We start from the raw sequence: 24,937 nt of genomic DNA on the forward strand, positions 1-24,937 counted from the left end.
CTTGCCTAGGTGGACTCTAGAAAGCAGGAGGGAGGGTCCATGAAATATCTTTCTCTCAACTTTAAAACCCTTTAAAATGCTACTCTTATGGTGAGTAGGATCCAGCCCAGGGACCCCCAGAGCTAAGGGGTGGGGGTCTATGATGGCAGGAAGCTTGGGGTGCTAGAGGCTTGTGGTTGAGCTGCTGGGGCCCGGTTGGCTGCAGAGTCCTCAGGAGGAGGCAGGAAGTCAGGGTGCAACGTGGGCGCGGGGAGACAGGTGGTGGCTACGACAGCGAGGGGAGCTGAGACAGTGTCTGCGCAGCCAAGCCAGGCCAGGAGGACCATGTGAATGGGCCAGAGGGCTCTCGGGCTGGGCAGGTAAGGAATATTGGGAACTGGGCTCTAAGGCTATGATGGGAGTCCGGCAGCGAGGACTACCGCTGGGTACAGGAGACCGGGCTGCCCAGGCAAGCAGCGACATCAGCCTGGGGGGGGACAAAAGTGCTTTGCTGGGGATCAGCGGGACCTCTGCTTTCCTGCACAGCTGCAGCTGCTGCCTCTCCCTCACTGTCTACCACTGGCCTCACCTCACCAGGAGTGTGCCTCTGGGGATCTGGCACATGAATGTTGGAGGTCAGAACTCACCAAGCTCACTCCTCATCCAAGGCTTATGCGGCACATGAGCCCCACAGAGGGCAAAGAACTGCCTATGGCCCCTCAGCAAGGTAGTGGCAGAGCCGTGTCCTGGAAAAGATTCACGCCCTAGCGTGGGACTCCGTCCTCCCACAATGGAGCCGGTGTGGGGTGATGGGCAAATTTGAGATGGGGGACCCTTCTGGTTCCTGGAGCAGATGAGAAAGAGAGAGAGACAGAGACAGAGAGGTCACCCTAGCATCCAGATGGACATGGAGAAGTGACTTCAGCCTCAGTGACCAGCATCACTTAAGGATAGGGTCACCAGAGGCAGGTGCATGGCCATGTGAGGGGAGGGGACATTTCTCACTGGCATGGAGACTTCAGGCCTACATACGACCTGACTCTGGGAAGTCTGAGGTGAAACAGAATGATGGGAGAAGGAAGAGGAAGGGCTATTTTTATTCTGGGCAGGGATGCAGCTGATCATGAGCAAGGAACTCCTGAACTTCCACCTGGAAAGTTGCCATCCCTTCCCGCCAAGTGTCACAGCGGGAAGTCCCCTCTGCTCTTGTCTCCCCATCCCATCGTATCTGCTGCTCCACGGGAAGGTCAGTCAGTCCTGCTGACTTCTACTTTAGACCCAGGGAGGCCTCATCAGCTATTTCGCACTCCCTCACAGGCTGACTCTGAGCCCTCAGCTTTGTGGGACAGTCCCCAGCTCACCCAGGCTTTCCAGGTTTCCCTGGCCTCACTGGAGATTTTTTGCATGTCAGCATGTCCCAGGCTTTCTTGTGATAGGGTCTTGTTGAGTGACTGATTTACTCAGGTTGGGCTTGAATTTGTCATCCTCCCACCTCAACCTCCCAGATGCTGACATGGCAGGCCTGTGCCATCATGCCTGGCACTGCCATTTCTTTGAGTGGCTTCACACTTATTCCTCAAGAGGCAATAATAAATCTCCCTCTTACAGAGCGCCTTTAGGGGAATCTAAGGGAAAATAATGACTGTGATATGCCTGGAACGTAGTAGGCTCTTAAGGGAGGCTACGCACTTCCTCCCCTGCACCGGGAGGACTGCTCTGCTCACCCAGAATCACACCTCAGCCTCGGCTTTGCAAGGGACTGGACTGCCCATTCCCTCATACTTGTGGTGTGGCTTTGCAAATAGGCTTGTTTCCTGTAATATAGTGGGGTGTGAGAATTCTGGCAGGCTAGATTCTGAGATTCTGAGCTGGGTGGTTGGGTCTGCATTAAAAATCAGTCCGTATGCTGGGCACGGTGACACATGCTTTTAATTCCAGCACTTGAGAAGCTGAGGCAGGAAGATCACTGCAAGTTTAAGGTCAGCCTGAATTACATAGCAAGATCCCATCTCAAAAAAAAAAAAAAAAAAAAAAAAAAAGAAGGAAGGAAAGAAAAGAAAAACACAGACACACTGCCATCTGAAACACCACCACACGCATGTGTGGGGGCTCTGCTCAGAGCAGTGGTAGAGACTACACATATAGGGGCTGGGGGTTTAGCTCAGCGGCATAAGCACCTGCCTTGCAAGCAGGCGGTCGTGAGTTCAATCCCCAGTACCGATAAAAATGAAAAAAGACCAAAAAAAAAAAAAAATGTGAGACTACACATATAAACACAGCTGGATCCTACAGTCCATACACATCCCCTCAAACTGATGGATTCAAGGCTACCATCAATTCATTGAAAACAATTCTGAGGCAAAGCGGATGGGGTGGGGCAGACAGGACCAAGATACCATCCGGGAGTGCTGTGGGCTTTTTGTTGCTGCTAAGGATCTAATACACACCTTGTACATGCTAAGGGCCTGCTCGAGTACTGAGTTTCACCACCATGCCAGGGGTGTAGTAGACTTTAATAATGTTAGCACATTTAAAACCAGTGCAGATTTTAAATATCTGGATCTGGGGTTGGGGATTTAGCTCAGCGGCATAAGCGCCTGCCTTGCAAAGCAGGCAGTCATGAGTTCGATCCCTGGTACCGATAAAAAGGAAAAAGACAAAAAAAAAAAAAAAATGGGTCTGGAATTCTACCTGTAATCCCAGCACTCAGGAGGCTGAAAAATAGGAGGATCACTGCAACTTTGACGCTAGCCTGGGCTACACAGTGACATGGTGGGTTCAGAGCCAGCCTGAACTACAAGCAAAATCCTGTCTCAGAGAACAAAAAACAAAAATTAGAAAAACAAACAAACAAACAAAAAGACCTAGAGCTGCGTTTCTAGTGATTTTTGTTTGTCTGTTTATTTTTGGTACCAGGAATTGAACTCAAGATTTTGCATTTGCTGTGTAGGCGCTGTGGCACTGAGCTATAGCCCTGGGCCTTGGAGCTGCATTTCGAATGCTTTCAATGAAGAACATGGATTCTGTGGGGCAGCTGGGAAGTAAAGGGCTCTGAGCCCAATCAGCTTGGGCCTCAGCAGCAACTCCGGCCCTCAGGGGCTTCACAATCAACGTCAGCTTATTAAACTCTGCAAGCGCTTGACTCATTTGGTTTGACCCAGTGTTTCCCAAACTTCCTGGGCACAGACCTTTTCTTCTTGTGCCATCAGTCCCACGCCTGCCCCCTGGGCACAGGGACAGGAGTGGAAGGGTGGGTGTGCTGTGTAGTTGGTCCTCCTCAAAGGAGTGTGTCTCTTGGCATTTTTTTTTTCTGTTGGTGGTTTTGTTGATTTTGTTTTTCCATCACAAAATTAGCACATAGCTGTTTTTTTAAAACTCCAAACAGCACACAGGCTTAGAAAGACAGGCTAGAAATGCAGGCGCCCCCTCCATCCCACTTTTGGGATGTGCTTGGTATTTGGTGGGATCCTTTCAGATTCCCACATATTTGCTGCTGAATGGCAGAGAGGCTAGGAGTCTGGCCTCTGGAGGCAGACAGGCCAGGTTCTGCTCATGACTCCACCAGTCATTTGTTTGTGATGAGGCCTCAGACAAATCACTTTGCCTAGACTAGGCCTCAGTTTTTGCATCTGTAGGATGGGGTTATTAACAGTACCTACTTCCTAGGGTTACTGTAAAAATTACGTGAAATGATGCAAATAAAGGCTTACCACAGAATCCAGCTTTAAAGAATATACTCACACTTGAGCACAAACTGGCTTAAGTGATACATTCTGTTCTGCAACTCTGTCTACCATGCTGAATCTAGGATATCTTTTCCAGTTCCTACCTAGAGCTCTACCTCATCTTTATCAGCTTTAGCTAAATGTTAGCTTGGTAAATGCATAATGGTGGTGATTTTGAGATGTTGCTTCCTGGAAAGTATTGCCATCTTGTGTTGCCACGTTGGTGGGAGTCCAGAATATTTCTGATCAGCTGGGACCTATAGGCTTCTATGAAGGTAAAGTAACCCACCAGAGGGGAACCCTCTCTGTTACCGGGGGCAGGGCCAAATGGTGGGAACGTTACCTGCTCAACACAGCACCATCAGTGCGAGGGCAGAGCTGGGAGCACAGGAAATACCCACCACATAGACTTCCAGAGGCTGGCCGATTAAGAAAGCTGTGGCTGGGGCTGGTGGTAGTTCAGAGTAGAGCACTTGCCTAGTATGTATGGGTGCAAACACACATGCACATGGGTGCGTGCCCCAGAAGGGAAGCCGAGGCCCCTCTAGAGCACCAAGAGTTCTTTCTCATCTGGTAGCACTTCCGACTACATGGACTGTATATCACTAAGGTATGTGCATGATTTCAGAGGATGATGGCTGAATGTTTACAAGTGTTAATTTATGTATGTATGTATATATTTATTTTTGGTACCAGGGATCGAACTCACAACTGCACGCTTGCAAAGCAGGTGCTTATGCCGCTGAGTTAAATCCCCGGCAATGTGTTTATTTTCATGTGCACTAATATGTTACTTCTATTCATGATGGATGATACTGGCCTCCTTTTTTTTTTTTTTTTTGTATCAGGGATTGAACCCAGGGACACCCCAGGTTTACAACCTAAACCCTTTCTGTTTTTTATATCGAGATAGACTCTGGCTAAATTACCCAAGCTGCCCTCAAACTTCTGTTCCTCTTGCCTCAGCCTCCCAGAGTGCTGGGATTACAGGTGTGTGCCCCTCCCCCAGCTAGATTTCCACTTGTGGCAGCAAAGTTTCCATTTCAGGCAAGCATATTAAAGGTCAGAAGAGAGGTCTGTGGAAGTGCCAAAAATTACTAAGGAGAATGAAAATGAAAAACTTCTGTTAGTCTAAAAGATGTTTGATTTAATTCTGATGTAACGAAATGCCCACGCTGGTCTCAGGGGATCACTGTTTTTGCTTTATAATTAATTAATTAATTAATTTTGTGTTGGGTGTGGTGGTGCACTTTTTTTTTTTTTCCTGTCTTTCAAGATAGGGTTTCACTATGCAGTTTAGGCTGGCCTTGAACTCTTCTTTTTTGGGGGGGTACTAGAGATCAAACTCATGACCTCGTGTTTTCCAGGCAGGCCTTTATGCTGCTGTTGAGCTAAATCCCCAGCCCCCTTGAGCCCATCTTATAGCCTAAACTGGAGTGGTACATATTTTTTAATTCCAGCACTCAGCAGGTTGAGGCAGGAGGATTTCAGTGAGTTTGAGCCCAAACCAGACTACAAAATGAGTTCAAGTCTGGCCTAGAATATACAGTGAGACCCTGTCTCAAAAAACAAGCAAAGAAAAAAATTATTTTTGTAGTGCCAGAGGAGCACAGTGCTGCTGAGCTACACCTTCACTGTGATGTGCCACGTACCTTTTAAACATTTTATTACATAGGAACATAAGGTGCTCGTAACAGACCACGGTGCAGTTTGTTTATTTATTTTATTTTGCGGTATTAGAGATTGAATCCAGGACTTTCACATTGAGCTACATTCCCAGTCCTTTAAAAATATATTTATTTGTTTGATTGTTTATTGGCGCTGAAGATAGAACCCAAGACCTTTACACTGAGCTACATTCCCAATACTTTTTTTTTTTGGTACTAGGAATCAAATTCATGACCTTGCATTTGCCATCAAAAAGATTTAATAATACATCAAAGGGCCGGGGATTTAGCTTAGTGGCATAAGCGCCTGCCTTGCAAGCGTGAAGTCGTGAGTTCAATACCTGGTACCAAAAAATAATAATAATAATACATTGAAAAGGGGCTGGGGGTTTAGTTCAGTAGCGTAAGTGCCTGCTTGGCAAACTCGAGGTTGTGAGTTCTATCCCCACACAAAGAAATGCCCCCCAAAAAATACATTGAAGACAAAAAAAACAAAAAACGGGGCTGGGATTTAGCTCAGCCGCATAAGCACCTGCCTTGCAGCAGGCAGTCGTGAGTTCGATCCCCGGTACCGATTAAAAAAAAAAAAAAAAAAAAAAAAAAAACATCGAAAGGGGCTTTGTCAAATTCCCAAAACTTTCATATGGCATTGTGGACTAACAAGGTAAAAATAAGGCTCCATCCAAATAAAACTCCATGGATGCACACAGACCTATCTCAGGGTAGGGACTCATTAAAGGAGATTGTCACTTAGGTACGTGCAAGTTATTAGAGGGCCCCAAATAAAATACCAATTAAGATAACTACTCTAGAACCCTTATTGGTAATAATAAACCAGCAGAATCAGTTCTACATTGAAGCTACTCTCAATTTGTGAAAATCAATCCATCTTGGAATGAGGGATGTGGTCCAGCAGTAAAAACATGTGCTTAGCATGCATGAATCCCTGGGTTCAAGCCTCAGAACCAAGGGAAATATGTACTGCATCTGAACTGGGTGTGATGGTGCATGACTGTAATCCCAGCACTCGGAGGCTGATACAGGAGGATTGCCACAAGTTTGAGGCCAGCCTGGGCTATATAGTGAATTAAGGGCCAGCCTGAACTACATAGTGAGACTCTTGTCTCAAAAAACAAAACAAGGGGATTTAGCTCAGTGGCATAAGCGCCTGCCTTGCAAGCAGGCAGTTGTGAGTTTGATCCCTGGTACCGATAAAAACAAAAAAGACAAAAAATAAAAATAAAAATAAAAAATAAACAAATAAGTGGCTTCTGAGCCCAGAGTCCTTTTGAAAACTAAAAATTAAAAATATCATCATGTATAAAAAAAAATATCATCACGCAGCCAGGTATGGTGGCTCACACCTGTAATCCCAACACTTGGGGGGCTGAGGCAGGGGGATCATTTTGAGACCAGCCTGGGCTACAAAGTGAGCTCAAGGCCAGCCTGAACTACATAGTGAGACCCTGTCTCAAAAAGACCAAAAAAAAAAAAAAAAAGTCACCACACACAAAAAGATACTAGCTGGGCACATGCCTGTAATCTCAGCACTTGGATGAGGCGGGAGGATTGCAGAGAGTTCTAGGCCAGCCTAGAACTACATAGTGAGCATACATAGTGAGTTCAAGACCAGCCTGGCTACATAGTGAGATTCTGACTCAAAATATGAATAAACAGAGCTGGGAATATAGCTTGGCAGCACAAGCGCCTGCCTGGCAAGGGCAAGGTCCTGAGTTTGATTTCTGGTACTCACCTCCTAAATAAATAAATAAAGGTACTATATCAAAAAAGGACATGAAAATGAGGCAACTCAGGACACACTGACTATTTACTCACTAGAAATCAGTTATCACACTTGTTAACTCTGAATTTTTAATATGGTGATGAAGTTTGTGTGCAGATTCATGGTGAAGGCTCTTCTTCAGACATAAGCAACTTTGCCAATAACCAAATCTCAGCCAGAGACAGAAACAAAAAAAGTGTTTTATATGATTTCTAACAGAAGTCACTACAAAGCTACCCCATATACAACCAGAGCAGAAGTACAACCTGCCTTTCTCCCCGCAAAGCATTAGCCCAAGACATTCAGGCAAGGAGCCAGCACATACTCTAGGCTGAAGTTTCCCTAAGTCAGTAGGTCTGTAGTGAGGGTAGGTGAAGGGCTGCCTTTTAAACTATATATAAATATAAATTTTTTTTTTATCTGTACCGGGGATCAAACTCACGACCACCTGCTTGCAAGGCAGGTGCTTATGCCGCTGAGCTAAATCCCCAGACCCTTAAACTATATTTTTAAAGGAGACAGAACACATTCATTTTTCTTTTTTTCCAGTACCAGGGATTGAACTCATGACCTCTCACTTGCCAGGCAAACACTTATGCTGCTGAGCTAAATCCCCAGCCCCAGAACACATTCTAAGTGTGGCTGGACACGCCTGCAAAACTGATATGAAAGTCAAGAATCTTCAGAAAGCAGATCTCATGATGACAGGAGCACTAAGCAGTCTTGAGATCTGAGGATGCAGCCTGGGAGTTTGCACAGCTGTGGCTTTTACCGGCTATGTACTCTACACAGGGCCGCTGTGGGTGCTGGGCCAGGTGGGGACCATGCTGGGGGGCAGGAAAGGATGGGGACTGAAATCCAGCTCTCTCTCCTTCTTTAAGTCCCAAACCCCAGAGAGAAACTTTTTCACTGGTTGTAGGTTTCAAACCCAGTTGCACTCTGTTTCCAAATTACATCCTTAACTGGGATTATAGGCATGTGCCACCACATGCCTGTGGAGTGGAGTAACCCTTTTAAAATGGACACAAGTGTGTGGCATGGTGGTGCATGCCTATAATCACAGCACTCAGGAGGCTGAGGCAGGAGGATCACTATGAGTCTGAAACCAGCCTAGGGTACATAGCAAGTTCACTGAACTACACAGTGAAACCCTGCCTCAAATAAAATAAAATAAAATTTTACAAATAATAAAATGGTCACAAGTGCTTGTGGATCATGAGTAGGTTGGAATTTTTTTTAGTACTGAGGACTGAATGCAGAGTTTAGTTACACTTAGTTATACCCCCAACTTTTTTTTATTTTTCAGTGGCAATTCTTTTTTTTTTTTTATTGGTACCGAGGATCGAACTCACGACTGCCTGCTTGCAAGGCAGGTGCTTATGCCGCTGAGCTAAATCCCCAGCCCCAGTGACAATTCTTTTTAAATTTTTATTTATTTATTATTTTATTTATTTGCTTATGGAAGATCTCACTAAATCGCCCTTGTTGGGCAGTCACTGCTTCTCAGAGTGCTGGGATCACAGACTTACAGTACCAGGCCTAACTCAGCCTTGAATTTGACAGAAAGCATCATTGGTCCTGGGCTGAGATAGTCTGGAGTCTACAGAAATTCTCACTATTGACCTTGGGTTCCTGTGTTGGGATAAGACAATGTGCTACTTCCTTCACCCCAGAATCTTCTCTTGTTGCTGATTCTAAGACCCCATCATCTATTTTTTTCTTCTTCTTTGTTTCAAACAGTGAGGATTTATATTAAGCTCTAATTTTGATTTCTGTTTACTGACCTCATTATTAACCTGGTTAGATAAAAGGATACAAGTAACACAGAAAAAAAAAAAAACCTGGTTAGATCACTTTGGCAGCCAAGCAATCTTTGTCAAACTAAAATCAGACAGATGAGACTCATATTCTGGAGTGAGGGGAGTGTTTTTTATTTTATTATTTTTGGTACTGGAGCTTGACCCCAGGACCTTTGTGGTGAGCTACGTTCCTCCACCTGGTTTTTATTTTTTTTTTTTATTTTGAGACAGGGCTTGCTACTAAATTACCCAGGCTGCCCTCAACCTTGTGATTTTCCTGCCTCAGCCTTCTCAGAGAGCTGCAGTTAAGGTGCGTGCCACACCTGGCTGAGAGCCACATTTTGTATAAACAGATGTGTGCATCTACGGCTTCACATTGCAGGCACTACCCACACTCTCATTCTATTATGTATCCCTCTGCCCACAGGGGCTTACGCAATGCAAATCCATAGATTTGCACACAGTAAGTGCAATGTTCACAGAATCGTGTGTAAAAATTTGCATTCATCAGTCAGGGAAATGTGGACCCAGGTAGAGGGAGAATTGTCTTAAGGAGAAAAGCCTTAATTAGCAACACGATTGTCACATTACAGATGGAGAGTGGTCTACTATTCCAACATATTTCCCTTTCTAGCTTTCTTTGCAACGTCTTAGGAACTCCCTGACCCACACCCCAGCCCAGCACTTCCCGGGAGCTAAAGAATAAAGGAAAGTAACTCAATAAAGGACAGAGGGGTCTAATTTGAGTTTTTCATCTTTACTACTAGATTGTAATATTTCCTCTTTCCATCTTTTTTTTTTTGTCTTTTTGAGACACAGTTTTGCTATGCAGTTCAGGCTGGCCTTCAACTCACTTTATAGTGCAAGCTGGTCTGGAAATCAAGGCAATTCTCCTGCCTCCGCCTCCAGAGTGCTAGAATTACAGGCACAAACCACAACATCCAGCACCTCTTTTCATCTTTAAAACAAAGCTGTAAAATTACATTAGTGCTTCCTGGACTTCTGTCCCAAGGTCTCTTGCCATTGCCCATCCTATACTGACACTCTTTGTCTCCATGGATCTTGTAAATTTGGAGTTTTCGCCTACTATCCTCCATCAAAACGCTGATTTTCTAATTTAATCAGTAGCAGAGGTTGGTGAGAGGGCTTTGTGCATGCTCAGCATGCATCTAGTTCAAATTATAATCAGAGACTTAACCATGTATGCATGGAGCAAATGATAATTTGTCAAACTAAGAAATAACTTCCCAGGGCTGGGGATTTAGCTCAGCGGCATAAGCGCCTGCCTTGCAAGCAGGCAGTCATGAGTTCGATCCCTGGTACCGATAAAAACGAAAAAGATCAAAAAAAAAAAAAAAAAAAAAAAAAAAAGAAATAACTTCCCATCAGATTGTGATGCTGGAGATTGAATCTAAAAGTGCATGCGTGTTCAACAGCAGGTGCTGTACTATTGAGCTATGCCTCCAGCACCCCCAGGCCCTGACCTGAATCTTTATTTTATTTTACTTTTTTAGCCCAAGTACACCAGCTTCTGTGATCTCAGACTAGATTTCTTCTGCCTTTTTCATTGGCCTCAGCTCGTAACTGCTGCACATCCTTTTTCTCAACCCCAAACTTTTCCCTTGCTTTTTCCAAAGCTTTAAAAAAAATGTCAAGTCTGTATGAAATATTGATTTAAGTCTGCAGCCCAGCTGATGCTGGCATTTGCTCCGACATAACCAAACCGAGCCTTTCCAAGGCCAGTTTGAGTCACAAACAAGCTACTCTCAACCTTGCTAGATAAGTACTAATCATCTTTTGGGCATAATGAATTAAGCAACCAAGAAGTTATTTGCAGCCAGGCTTGGTGACACACCCATTGGTGACATTCCAGCACTCAGGAGACTGAAGCAGGAGGATCACAAGTTTGAGGCCAGCCTGGGCTATGTAAAAAGACTTTTTTTTAAATTTTTTTTTTATTTTTAAGGCTAGTCAAGTGAAGCAGTGGGAGTGGAGAGGGAACAAAGAAATCTGTAACTGGTTGTGATCAATTAGTTGTAAACACCACTGCACTCGGACCAGCCGTAAAAAGACTTTTAAACAAGAAGCAGACACACAGAGAGACAAGTTATTTGCAGCCTGCTCCAAGGATTTCTTTTTTTTTTTTTTTTTTTTTGTCTTTTTCGGTACCAGGGATTGAACTCACAACTGCCTGCTTGCAAGGCAGGCACTTATGACACTGAGCTAAATCCCCAGCCCCTTGCTCCAAGGATTTCTAAGACTGAAGTGGAGGAAAAAAGGAATACGTTAGTCTCTTGAAAATCTCTCAATATTTGATGGACATTGTGCATTTCCTTCCATAACAGGTTCATGTTGTTTAATTTACATGAATAAGGTCAAGTAGCACTCATGTTCTTGGAACATACGTGCTGTGACCTCCGGTACCTGTGGGAGATTATGAAGACCTTAGCTGAAGAAACACAAGCCTAAATCAAAGGGTGCTATTTACCAGTCTGGAATTCCCAGCCTCCAAAGCAGGAGTTGGTAGGGCAGATTGGGCACTTGTAGAAAACTTTCCAAATGGCAAACTCAGCTGAGAGTTATGCAAAATGACAAGAAAGTGACAAAAGTCTCCATCTGGCAGCAGAGAAAAAGTGAGGCTTAGAAAAGGCTCAGGAAAGTCACACAGTAAATACCATAGCCTCGTAATTTTTTCCTTTTAGTACTGGGAACTAAACTCAGGAGCTTGTAGTAAGCTGCATGCCCAAACTTTTCATATTTTATTATTATTGTTTTATCTTGAGATAGGGTCTCACTAAACTGTCCAGGCTGGTGTCCTGGCAATATTTACCTGTAATCCCCACACTGAGGAGGGTGAGGCAGGAGGATCACTGCAAATCTGAGGCCAATCTGGGCTATACAGTGAGTTGAAAGCTAGCCTGAACTACATAGGTGATCCTGTCTCAACAAAACAAACAGGGTTGGGTATATAGCTCAGTGGCATAAGTACCTGCCTGGTAAGTGCAAGGTGCTGAGTTTAATTCTCAGTACCAAAAGCAAAAAAAAAAACAAACAACCTCCTCAAAAAAAAAAAATACATTTCCCAGATTCACCTCAAATTTTTGATCCTCCTCCCTCAACCTGCCACGTAGATGGGATTACAGGCATGTACCACCACATGGTGCTCATGACAAGTATTTGGGTACAAGTCTCCCTGGCTGCAGAGCTTATCCTCTGTGTCTTGTGAACCAAAATCCTCCACTGAGCCCACCTCCACTTAGACACAGAATAGACTAGCAATTCTTGCTTTGTTTTACAGCTGAATAGGTTGTGTGACTTTAGGCAGCCATCTCTCGACCTCACTTTGGTTATGTAAAATCAGAGATTAGGGTTGAAGGGGAGCTCAGTAGTTGTACTGGATTTGAGCCCCAGGACCAAAACAAACAAACAGGCAACTAAACAAATAAATAAAACCAGAGGTTAATCCTGGCCATGGTAGGGATTTACTGTAGTTTCAGCTATTTGGGAAATTTGCAATAAAAGGATCAATTGAGCCCAGAAGTTGAGAGTGGCCCAAACAACATAGCTACATCCTCATCTTCTATCAGTCAATCAATCAATCAATTATTGAATCAATCAGATTAGATTTGCTGATTTAGTTTAGTTTTGTTTTGTTTTTGCTTTGGTGGTTTCTAAGACCCTAGTGGATGAGAGGGAGATCTATGCATTAACCCTCCACGTTCTAGTAGACTTTCAGACATTCATTAACAATAATTCTAGGTCATTGGAGATTTTCACATAAATAAAGCACAGCTTCCTTTTTTTCTTTTTTCTTTGAGAGGAGGTCGTGCTATGTAAGCACAATGGCCTTGAACTTGCAATCTTCCTACTTCGCCTACTGAGTGCTAGAATTACACGCATGTACTATCATGCCTTTTTTTTTTTTTTTTGGTAGCAGAGATGGAACTCACAACTTCATACCTGACAGGCAGGTATTGTGCCTCTGAGCTATATCCCCAGCCCTTTTTTGGAGACAGGGTTTCACTATGCAGATCAGGTTGGCCTTGAACTTTGTAGCACCGGCTGGCCTCGAACTCACAGTAATCCTTCTGCTTCAGCCTCCAGAGTGCTACAAATTCCATAACTTCTGTTCTTTTTTTTTTTTTCTTTGTCTTTTTCATTTTTATCGGTTCCAGGGATCGAACTCACGACTGCCTGCTTGCAAGGTAGGCGCTTATGCTGCTGAGCTAAATCTCCAGCCCCTATAACTTCTGTTCTTTATGAACTCCCAGTCCATCTAGAGGGTGGGCAAAGCAGTAGGAGTGACAGTTAATCCGTAATCATGGATCCGTGCCTGAGTCGATGGCTGGTCTGGACAGAAGATTGTAGGAGCCTGGGTGACAGGATAGCAAAAAGCAGTAGGAAGATAGACTTCACCAAGTTAGGTGACCTATGAGTTGAGACTTGAGGGTGAAGTTAGAGCTCAATAGCTGAACAAAAGTGCCACAAATACAAGAATCCTAATGTGTGAAGTAAGAAAACAGTGTGAAGTGTTGGGAAAGGCAAGTATCTCAGAACACAACCTCCATAGCCTTTCTCTCTCTCTCCCTCTTCTGTCTCTCTGTGTCTCTCCATCTGTCTGTCTGTCTGTTTCTTTCTAAGGAGGTAGAGTTAATCTTGATGGTACCAGGTCCTGAATGCATGGTAAATTAGACTTCATCTGAGGACTAGAGTTTTCTAAGCCATTCCCATGAGCAGTCCCAGGGAAGGAAGGGCCTGAGGGACTACCTGGGGGCTTCAGAGGGAAGCCCCGCTCTGTCTTGAACAAAAAGGCTCCAATTTTATGTGCTGTAAAAAGTTCTGCTTGGTTTCACATGACAAAAAATTTCCACAGCTAAAACTGGCAAACAAACAAAAGTTATGGCCAACAGGGCCAGTGGAGGGTTTTCTGCTAGTGAGAAGCAAAACCCTGTGAGAAGGAACCCTCTGAGGAAGACTGTGTGGGTGTGGGTGTGAGGGGAGGGCTGAGGGCTGAGGCGCCTGTTGGGAGCAGGAGTCTCTCACTGGGCTCCCTCAGTGGAGCAGGGGACAGTGATTAGGAAAGGAGTATGTGTCCTCTCTGGAAGGAGAGGGTGTGCTCAAAACTTAGGCCTCTCCCAGGCCTTGGAGAGGAGTACATGATCTTGAAGAGGTAGTACCTCATGTTGGCAGGCCCTGGAGAGGCAGGAAGTGGGTAACTAGACTAACAAAAGTGCCTCTGTGGCGGTTTGCCCATTTAGGGGAAGCTCCTTCAGTCTCTCCTCTCCATTCCCTCAGGGACCATGGGCTGTAGCTGCAGCTCAAACCCTGAAGATGACTGGATGGAAAACATCGATGTGTGTGAGAACTGCCATTGTCCCATAGACCCCCTGGACAGCAAGGCCACGGTAAGGGGCAAGACAAAGGGCTCTCTTGAGGGAGTTGGGTGGTATGTGACCTACAACTAAATGAACCATTGCTATAGGTCCTTAAAATAACAGAACAGCCAGGCATGGTGGCACACGCCTGTAATCTCAGCATTAGGAAGGCTGAGACAGAAAGATCATCGTGAGTTTGAGGCCAGGCTGGGCTACAAAGTGAGTTCCAGATCGAGACCCTGTCTCAAAAAAAGAAAACCCAAAACCAAACAGAGCAGCTTTCTCCCCTGGAGTGCAGAAAGAAAAGGAGGTCCAGAGAGAGGAATGGACCACCTAAGATTACACAACAAGTATAGACATAGTCGGCAAGTCCATAGTTGGGTAAGACCCAGCCAGGCTGGAGAAATGGAGGAGAGGAAGACAGAGGAGAGGGGAGCCAGGGTCTTATCAGTCTTCTTTCTCTGAACCCACCCTCATCGCCACCCCACAGTTTCTCATGCGAAATGGCTCTGAAGTACGGGATCCACTGGTCAAGTATGAAGACATCAACCCACCAGCCTCCCCACTGCAAGGTGACTGCAGCCAGAAGGGAGGAAGATAATGCCTGTGGAGATCCTTGGCTTTTGGCTTCCATTTCCTCTCCACCTACCTTCTTCCCTGTCCAACCCTGGCCCCAGGTCTTGTTTTGTTTTGTTTGAGATGGGATCTGGCTATGTCTCACAGGATGGCCTTGGCCTCTGTGTCCCAAGTGTGTCAGCACACCCAGCTTCTGGCCCCCAATCTTATATATATATATATATATTTTTTTTTTTAACCTTGATGCACCTGATCTGAATCAATCTTGATCCCTACCCTGTGACTCCAGAACTCTGTCCTTAGCCTGTTCTCTGATTGCCTCCCATCTTTACAGACAACCTGGTTATCGCCCTGCACAGCTATGAACCCTCGCACGATGGAGACCTGGGATTTGAGAAGGGCGAGCAGCTCCGCATCCTGGAGCAGTGAGTGTCCGACTGCGAGTGCGAGTGTGTGCCTTGATGATAGAAGGGGAGGACTCAGCAGTGACAGGGTGGGGGTGGGAAATGAGGGTGAGGGGGTCGACTTGGGGGGTGGCTTGATGTAACTGGGGGCTTTGACACTGCCTCGGTGACACAGTAACGGTGAATGGTGGAAGGCACAGTCCCTGACCACGGGCCAGGAAGGTTTCATCCCCTTCAACTTCGTGGCCAAAGCGAATAGCCTGGAGCCTGAGCCGTGAGTGGACACCAGTCGTGGACTGGGTGGGGTGGGGGCGGGGGTGCGGATCTGGGGATTTCCGAGCATGGAATGGTCCTGGCTGTGCTGGTGAATGCTTCAGGGTGACCAGGAAAAACAGGTCATCAGCCGACGGCCTTCACTTGTGTCCTTGGCAGCTGGTTCTTCAAGAGCCTGAGCCGCAAGGACGCGGAGCGACAGCTCCTTGCACCGGGAAACACGCACGGCTCCTTCCTGATCCGAGAGAGCGAGAGTACTGCGGGTGAGCTCTGGGGCTGCCGGGCGTGGCAGCGGGGCGTGGCCAAATTGAGGCGGGGTCTCGGGTGTGGGCGTGGCTTTCGGCCGGCGTCCCTAAATGCGCAAGTGCGGGAAGAGTGAGTCAGAACACTGGCGGGAGGTGGCGAAGTGACTCGCAGGTGGCCGCTCCTCCCTCTCGTAGTTTTTCCTTCGTTCTTTCACCCAACCTTGTATTCATTCATTCATTCATTCATTCACTCAGGATCCTTTTCACTGTCGGTCCGGGATTTCGACCAAAACCAGGGTGAGGTAGTGAAACATTACAAGATCCGTAACCTGGACAATGGCGGCTTCTACATCTCCCCTCGCATCACTTTTCCTGGCCTGCAAGAGCTGGTCCGCCATTACACCAGTGAGCTCTGGCGGGATCCCCTCACCTGTACCTACCGGCCTGCCCACCCCTAATCCTTTCCAAGGGTCCCCTCCAGCCGTCCTTCACTGTGCTCTTCCCTCCCTGGCAGCGGAGGGTCTGCACTCTCCCACCCCGCTGGGCCATGGTCCCTAGGTGGGAACTTGGAGAGGTGGGGGTCAGGAGCGCATCCAAGGCTCTCCAGTTCCCCCATTTCCCTGCCCATGTAGATGCTCCTGATGGTCTCTGCACACGGTTGAGCCGCCCCTGCCAGACCCAGAAGCCCCAGAAGCCGTGGTGGGAGGACGAGTGGGAGGTTCCCAGGGAGACGCTGAAGCTGGTGGAGCGGCTGGGGGCCGGCCAGTTTGGGGAAGTGTGGATGGGTGAGTGCCGGCAAAGAGGGCAGAGGGAGGGTCCACCCAGGTCTCGAGAGTCCCGCAGCAGTGGCCTATTCCCAGGGCAGCTGCCGGGCTCCAGACGACTCCCCAAACCCCTCCCGCTGCCCACCCCAGGGTACTACAATGGGCATACGAAGGTGGCTGTGAAGAGCCTGAAGCAGGGCAGCATGTCCCCCGACGCCTTCCTGGCTGAAGCCAACCTCATGAAGCAGCTGCAGCACCAGCGGCTGGTCCGGCTCTACGCGGTGGTCACGCAAGAGCCGATCTACATCATCACCGAGTACATGGAGAACGGTGCGCGCCGCCATGCTACCCGTGGGGGGATGCTGCTGTCTGCCCACTTTCCCCGCGGGTGGGGGAAATGTGCCCCTTGCTCTGTCTGGCTAAGCACGGAGGGTTTCTAAAGGAACTTCCCTGGGCCCCTAAAGACACCTCTACGAGGAAAAAGAAGGTTTTGTCTGAGCCTGTCTGGGCGTCCAGCATAGGTGGCAGGGTTTGGAAGAACAGGCACTCCAGTCTTCCCTGACCTGCAGTCCCCTTTGCCTTCTACCATGTCTTACCTGGTTCCTTGGATGGTTTATCTCAGATAAGTGAGGCAGTTGCTAGCCCTATTTTTCTCCCTTCCCAGGGCCTATTTTTCAGTTTCTTTCTTGTTTGCTGTTGGGCAGAGAGGAACCCAGTAAGAGGAACACAGATTTCTAGACTCAGCCTTGCTCACGCTGAATTGCCATGTGTGATACAGGCTAAGTCCCTGCACTGACCCTGGTGCTCAGTTTCCTCAAGAATAACAGCAGAAATTGAAAATGAAGCTTTTAGAAATAATATAAGGCTGTAGAGCCTCCCTGGGTTAGAGTTGTGGCTTCATGATTGTATGGCTTCAAGCTAATCACTTTACTTCTTTTTTTTTTTTTGGTCTTTTCTTTCTTTCTCTCTTTTTTTTTTTTATCAGTACCGGGGATCGAACTCAAGACCACACACTTGCAAGGCAGGCGCTTCTGCCGCTGAGCTAAATCCCCAGCCCCCACATTACTTCTTTCAGCTATGGTTTCCCATCTGTGAAATGGTGGTACTAATTCCATAGTAAATTCCTCATAGATCTTTGTGAGGATGAACAAATTAGAACAGCAAGTGCCATAAATTTATCATTATCTGGCTCTGATTTTGAGTACAAGATCTCAGGGAATGAAATGAGCTGTTAATTGACTCATGGGTTCTGAAAATGGCAAATATGTTTTATCATGTGAGCCAATACTGATAGTTGCTTGAAGTGGTGGGTTGAGAGCCAGGCATTTTGGAGTGAACCTATAATTCCAGTGCTCAGGAGGCTGATACAGGAGGAGCACAGAATTTGAGCCTAGACTTGGCTACATAGTTCAAGGCCAGCCTGAAGTACATACATAGTGAGACCCTCCACCCCCAAAAAAAGAAGCTCATTGAGAATAACGGTATTGGTAACACCTGCCATCAACAGAGAAATGGCACTGCTTTCTGTGTCTGAGTGAGGCCTTTACTTTTGGTGCCTGATTCAGCATTTGTAGTGGAGACATTCATTCTCCTGTAGGTTTTTTTCTTCTTTCTTTTCCCTTCCGGTATTAAAGTTTGAACCCAGGGCCTTCATACTGAGCTACATCTGCAGCCCTTTCTTCTATTCTTTTTTTGGAGAGGGAGTTGAGACAGGATCTCATCATGCAGTGCAGGCTGTTCTTGAACTCATGATGATGTTCTTCCCTCAGTCTCCCGACCTTTTTTCATTTTTTAGTTTGAGACAGTCTCATTAAATCTCTAAATTGCCCAGACTGTAATCCTTCTCCTCAGCCTCCCAAATACTGGGATTACAAGCATGGGCTATTGTGCCTGGCTCACATGGGGTTCTGATCTCCTGGGTAGTGTAAGCCATCTATGGCTCCTATCCGTGATCTTCTCCCATGGGCCCCCAGGCACCTTTTTCTCTCCTTCATTCATAACATTTGGCACAGAGCACTGGGAACATAGATAGATGAAAGAAAGTTCCTGCTGTCCAGGAAATCTGATTTTGGTTATGGACATTGAGAAAACCAGAGTTTGTGTCATGGGAAAGTTCCCAGTATGTCATGCGAATGTAGATGGTGATGCAGTTCGTTATGCCTGCTAGGATCCAGAGAAGCTTCATAGAAGAGTAGTCTAACTGACCCATGAGAGAAAGTAGATTTTTTTTTTTAAGCAGGCAAAGATAAAACAGACATTTTGGGGCAAGAATGTAGTGGTCTGTGTAAATAATCTGAAAATTGTTCCAACCTAGCACTACAAAAAAACTAACAACACAAAAGAATCTGAAAATTGTCTATGGAGTGAGAAAGGCAGGCTGGGGAAAGAGAAGAAACTACAAATCTAGACTACGCAGGGATGAGGAATATGGACTCTATTGTTGCCAGGAAATGTACAGATCCTTCCAACCATATCCCATCACACCCTGCCAAAAGGTCCTCTGTATCCTGAGCCTCAACCTGGACACTCATCATTATTGTTCTTTATTCTTCCTTTCCACAATCAGATGGTTCTTCTAGACCTCAGCTGGGGAAAACTGCCACGGGGCCTCCTCCAGGAGGTCCTGGGTCAGCATCTCTTGCTTTAACCCACAGGGAGCCTGGTGGATTTTCTCAAGACCCCCCCAGGTATCAAGTTGACCATCAATAAACTCTTGGACATGGCAGCCCAAGTAAGGAGACTGGAGAGGGGCTGGGCATGGGTATTGGGCAATTGGACAAGGATGTCCAGCCTAGGACTACTCTGGCCTGCAGATTGCAGAAGGCATGGCGTTCATTGAAGAACGGAATTACATCCACCGTGACCTGCGGGCTGCTAACATCCTGGTGTCTGACACCCTGAGTTGCAAGATTGCAGACTTTGGCTTAGCACGCCTCATTGAGGACAATGAGTACACAGCCAGGGAGGGTAGGCCTGGGATGTGAGGGAGGTCTGGCTCCTGCTGTGTCTGTCCAAGCAGACACAGATGGCTTCATTCTGCTCTCCTCCTTAGGGGCCAAATTTCCCATTAAGTGGACAGCACCAGAAGCCATTAACTATGGGACATTCACTATCAAGTCAGACGTGTGGTCTTTCGGGATCCTGCTAACGGAGATTGTTACCCACGGCCGCATCCCTTACCCAGGTCAGCGCCAAGGGCAGGAACTAAAAGGATCATCAGGAAGGGCAGCAGTTCCCTGTCTTCCTATTTACTTCTTCTAGGCTCCAAATCTGAATTCTCCAGCTGATTCGTCTCTGTCCTCACAGGAGCGTGACTCCAACTTCCCCAAGTAGATGCCCCATCTTCCAACAGTGGCTTCTGTCACTTTGTTGGGATCTCTCTTTACTAACCCCAACTGTGATCTTTAGTTCTGGCACAGGCAACCTGGTAGACCTGGCCAGTGGTACCAATCTTCTGTTTGGCTCTGATCAGATTATTCCTTCTCTGTCTGGTAAAAATGTGATCAAAATCGTGCCTGTCTATACTAAGCTACTCTGAATCATCACTTTGGGCAGTCATATTACCTCTGAGTCTCACTTTTCTACTGTGAGAGATAAGAGACTTTGTAAGAGTCTAACTTTGAAAGAGTCTAACTCTTAGGAGGTACTTCTAAACCCTGATTTTCCTTTCCTCTAAAACTTTTCATCTAAAGAGGAGAGCCCTGGGTTCAATCCCTACGCCAAGAAAAAAAAAAAAAAAGGAGGAAGAGAAACATGTAAACAACTACCATCAGACCTGGCTTCCAGTGCTATCACAATGCCCTTAAACCCTGAATTCAGATTGACCCCAGGGTCTTATATATGCTACCTAAGTGGTATACTACCAAGCTATATCCCTACCCCTAGGGTGGAATTTTTTCCAGAGGAACCTGCTAAGAAGTTTTGCAGGGCTGGAGATATAGCTCAATAGCTTGCCTGCCTGGCAAGCATGAGGTCATAAATTTGATTCTTGGTACCAAAAGGAAAAAAAAAAAAAGCTTTGGGGAAAGTATGGGCATGATTGAGCAAGCCTGTAAACCAGCACTTGAAAGGCTGAGGCAGGAGGATTGCCATGAGGTCAAGACTAACCTGGGATACATGGTGAGTTCAAGTTCAACCTGAACTACCTAATGAGATTTTGTCTCAAAGAAAGAAACAAAGGAAAAAAAAAAAAAAGACATAGAGTTTTGGGGGAAGGAAGCAGCACAGAAAAACAGCAGGGAAATAAGGAGCACAATGGTTGGCTGTTCCAAAGCTTTCTGTACACTCAGCTCAGTGCAAACAGAATCTTGCTCCCAGGAGGGTAAAGGAACCTTGGAATGAATGACTCCTCTGCCCTGATCTGCCCCCATCACACAGTCCTGGGGCAAGTGAGTGCTAGAGGTAGACTGTCAAGTGCCCAGCCACATATCCTTACTGTTCCTCCAGTGTGCCTAGAGAAGCAAACCCACAGATAATGTCTTTCTATTAGAAGAAAAAAGGCCAATACTCTAGGAGGCCGAGGCAGAAGAATCGCAAGTGTGAACCTTGCCTAGACAACCTAGCAAAACACATGTGGAAAGAAGACAGAATAAAAGGGCTGGGGATATAGCTCAGTATGAAGGCGCTCAGTTCAATCCACAGTACTGAAAAATAATTTTCTTTAAATTATAAGAAGAAGGAGGAGGAGGAGGCAGCAAAAACATGATGCAAATGCCATCAGGGTCAGGAGGCAGTGGGAAGGGACATGGACCTTGATGAACTGGAATCTGTTCTAGCAGATGGTCTCCATTAAGGCATGAGGGCCCACACATTTATTGTGTTTTTGAAGAGGAGCCAAAACTTGGAGTTTTAGGAAAATTTGCTTATTTCCAAATATAGGTGATTGACTCAGATTATTTTAAAACTCCATATGGGTCAAACCAATGTGGGTCTGTAGCTATATTTAGACTAAAGTCCATGAGTTTGCACCCTTGACTCCTTACAGGTATCTGTTTCCATAGCCTGCATTCTCCACTATCCTAATTTTAAAATGTGAGGGAGCATAGGTAGAGAGAGCCCCCAGGTTAGGGCCTTGGCAAAAGAGTCCAGCCTTCTGCCCTGAAAGAGCAAAATGTTTTTGCCAGGACCCACTAAGTGTTTGGTCTCTGGGAACTGCCCATCCCAGGCTTCTCGCAGGACCCTGAAACTGAGGCTGGAGACGGGGTTATGTAGGAGCAGAGCTGTGTTACTGCTGTTACCACATTCTCCAGAGCAGTTCTTCTTGGGGGGCATACGTTGGGGGGGGGCAGAGCCAGCAAAGAGGGAAGTTATCAGCCCAAAGACTGTTTCATCTGGCTTATGGGGGAGCCAGGTGAACCCTCTCAGCCCAGACAGTGCCTGTTTTGCTCAGGCCTGGGGCTTATCTGGTGTCTTTTTTTTTTTTTTTGGTACCTGGGATCGAACTTACAACCACGTGCTTGCAAGGCAGGCACTTATGCTGCTGACCTAAATCCCCAGCCTTTTATCTGGTGTCTCAATGCAGCATTTCATATTCTTGGCCCCAAAGTTAGAGATTCCTCAGCGCTGCCCTGGGCCCTGGCATCATGATTAGCCGTAGATGTCCTTTGGAAACATCTATTCCAGCGCATGCTTAGTGTTCATATGCATTATTTCTTTATAATAGTTCTTTGAGATACGAATGACCATTTTCTCCTATCCAGATGAGGGAACTGAGATTCAAAAGAGTTGACTCACAAGGTCCTGCAGCTAACATGTGTGTTTTTTTTTTTGTTTTGTTTTTTGTTTTTGTCTTTTTGAGACAGGGTCTTGCTATGCAGTTCAGGCTGGCCTTAAGCTCACTTTGTAGCCCGGGCTGGTCTCGAACTCACAATGATCTTCCTGCCTCAGGCTCCCGAGTGCTGGGATTACAGGCATGAGCCACCACGCCCAGCTCTAACGTGTTTTGAAGTATGTAAGCTATACCAGGTCCTCTGAGTGGGTTTCAGCAGGTACTGTCAGTGTGGATGACCACTGATGACCAGTATTTCTCTGGGTCAGTCCTCATACCATGCCAGTTAAATACCTCACATATCACCTGTGTTAGTCATTTTTCTGTTACTGTCACAAAGTACTTCATGAAGCAAAGAAAGGAAAAAAGAGGGGCTAGGGCCCCAATTTCCCTTCAAGGACATGCCCCAGTGACCTAGCTTCCCTTATTGGACCTACCTCCCAGAGGTTTCACCATGTCCCGCTAGCACTACAGGCTGGAAATCAAGCCTTCAATACATAGGCCTTTCAGAGCTAGTCAAGACCTCAAATCTAGCTGGACGTGGTGGCGCACATCTGTAATCCCAGCAATCTTGAGGCTGAGGCAGGATTGCTGCTAGTTCAAGGCCATCCTGGGTTACATAGTGAATTCAAGGCCAGCCTGTACTACAAAGCAAGAACATATCTCAAAAAAAACAAATTAAAACAAAACAACTATCATTACCCTTGTCTGTGGGCTTTCAAAGCCTAGAGGCTTGATGTGTTTTTTCCCCATGAATCCCAGGGATGACCAATCCTGAGGTAATTCAGAACCTGGAGCGCGGCTACCGCATGGTGCAACCTGACAATTGTCCAGCGGAGCTGTACCAGCTCATGATGCAGTGCTGGAAGGAGCGCCCCGAGGACCGGCCCACCTTTGACTACCTGCGCAGTGTGCTGGAGGACTTCTTCACGGCCACTGAGGGCCAGTACCAGCCCCAGCCTTGTTAGGCCTCACTGGACAGGCCCTGCCCCTATATCACAACCTTGGCTTAGGGAGATGGCATTTTGGTGCCGTACCCAAATGGCCTATGCACAATAGACTCTTCATGTGAATCTCACCCATGTGCAACACGTGTCTTGTATACACATCCTGTAGTTTGTGGGTTCTGTACACATGCCTGATACATGTGGAGCCTATGCATGTATGTTTTGGATACCATCCAAGACATCTCTTCCTGGATGCTCTCATTTCCTGAGAACACAGACAGAGGAGAGGAACCTGTGACTGACATCTGCTTCTGCTCCCCACCTTTCTTCCCTCAGATTATCCCAAAGCTCACCTTGGGCTGGGGCATTATCCTAATACCTCTGTGTGCACCTCCACGGTGCCTGGAAGGCATCAGGAGCTCAATAAAGGTCTTTTGATGTAGGTTGCATGTGTCTCCACTGCACTCTCTGTCTCCCTTTCCTTTTGGTGGGTAGGGGGGTTAAGTACATGGAAACTGGGTTACCCTGAGCTCAGGGTAAGAGGTGGCATAAGTGGTTATCTGAACTTTTCAGCCCACGTGAGGCTGGGGCCAACAGAAGGGTCCCACAACTCTACTGTATGCATTCTTCAAACCCCTTCAGGTGAGACAGCACGCTTCACCTGCCCCCCAGAGAACTGAGAACTAGCTTAACCTGGAAGCTCTTGGGGAGTGGGTATGCAATAGAGCCTTCCTCCTGTCACAAGGGCAATAGAATTTTTGTTTACTGATTTAGGGCTATATTTGATCTCAGACACGATTCACCTTTAGGATGTTGTATATGCCAGGCAGTGTTTGAGGCTCATATGCTATACAGGGTAAAGCATGTACACAAGCTAGGCATAGTGCATGTCTGTAATCCCAAACCTTGGGAGGCTCAGGTAGGGCAGTCATCACCAGTTTGAGGCCAGCCTGGGCTGTATAGTGAGTTCAAGGCTAGCCTGGAGGGCTGGGGATTTAGCTCAGTGGCATAAATGCCTCCCTGGCAAGAAGGAGGTTGTGAGTTCAGTCACCTGTACAAAAAAAAAAAAAAAAAAAAGGCTAGCCTGAACTGTATAGTGAGACCATGTCTCAAAAACAAACAGTGCACACAAATCTCTGGCTTTGTGGAGCTTACTTGCTAGTAAGGTAAGGCATACAGTCAATGTTACAAAAAAATAAAAGTATATATAGGTTACTGCCAAGGCAAAAATAAAGCAAGGTAAGAGGATTTGAGAATGTCATGTTTTGGGGAGGGTTTCAATTTTATTTTTTCATTTATTTTTGAGACAGGGTCTTACTCTGTAGTGCAGGCTAGCCTTGAACACACTATGTTGCCTACTCATACTGGCCTTGAACTCACAGCAATCCTACTGCCTCAGCCTCCTGAGTGCTGGGATTATGGGCATGTGCCACCATGCTTGGTTTGAAGTTTGCAATTTTACAGACATTGATCAGGGGAGGCCTCATCAAGAAGGTGACTTTTTTTCATTTACTTGTTTTGTTTAGGTTGCTGGGAATCCAACTTATGGCCTTGCCCATGCTAGGCAAATACTTAGCTACCCTCCCAGCACCGTAGGATCTATTCTCTCTCTCAGGCTGGCATAAATGCTAGA

General features: G+C 46.4%; 1 protein-coding gene across 1 annotated transcript; it reads left to right on the forward strand.

Annotated features, from left to right (window-relative positions):
• The first annotated feature begins 219 nt into the window (after nucleotides 1-219).
• Nucleotides 220-23,751, forward strand: Lck (LCK proto-oncogene, Src family tyrosine kinase). The gene is made up of 13 exons (XM_003471081.4): nucleotides 220-359; nucleotides 14,249-14,358; nucleotides 14,819-14,900; nucleotides 15,239-15,329; nucleotides 15,484-15,582; nucleotides 15,741-15,844; nucleotides 16,082-16,231; nucleotides 16,459-16,611; nucleotides 16,741-16,920; nucleotides 19,245-19,321; nucleotides 19,404-19,557; nucleotides 19,643-19,774; nucleotides 23,120-23,751. The coding sequence occupies exons 2-13, from the start codon at nucleotides 14,254-14,256 to the stop codon at nucleotides 23,323-23,325; spliced, it is 1,533 nt and encodes a 510-aa protein (XP_003471129.2). The 5' UTR covers nucleotides 220-359; nucleotides 14,249-14,253; the 3' UTR covers nucleotides 23,326-23,751.
• Nucleotides 23,752-24,937: the final 1,186 nt, after the last annotated feature.

The sequence above is a fragment of the Cavia porcellus genome, unplaced genomic scaffold, assembly GCF_034190915.1.
Source record: "Cavia porcellus strain 051 isolate PalLab524CR breed Dunkin Hartley unplaced genomic scaffold, mCavPor4.1 scaffold_25, whole genome shotgun sequence".
NCBI classification, from domain to species: domain Eukaryota; kingdom Metazoa; phylum Chordata; class Mammalia; order Rodentia; family Caviidae; genus Cavia; species Cavia porcellus.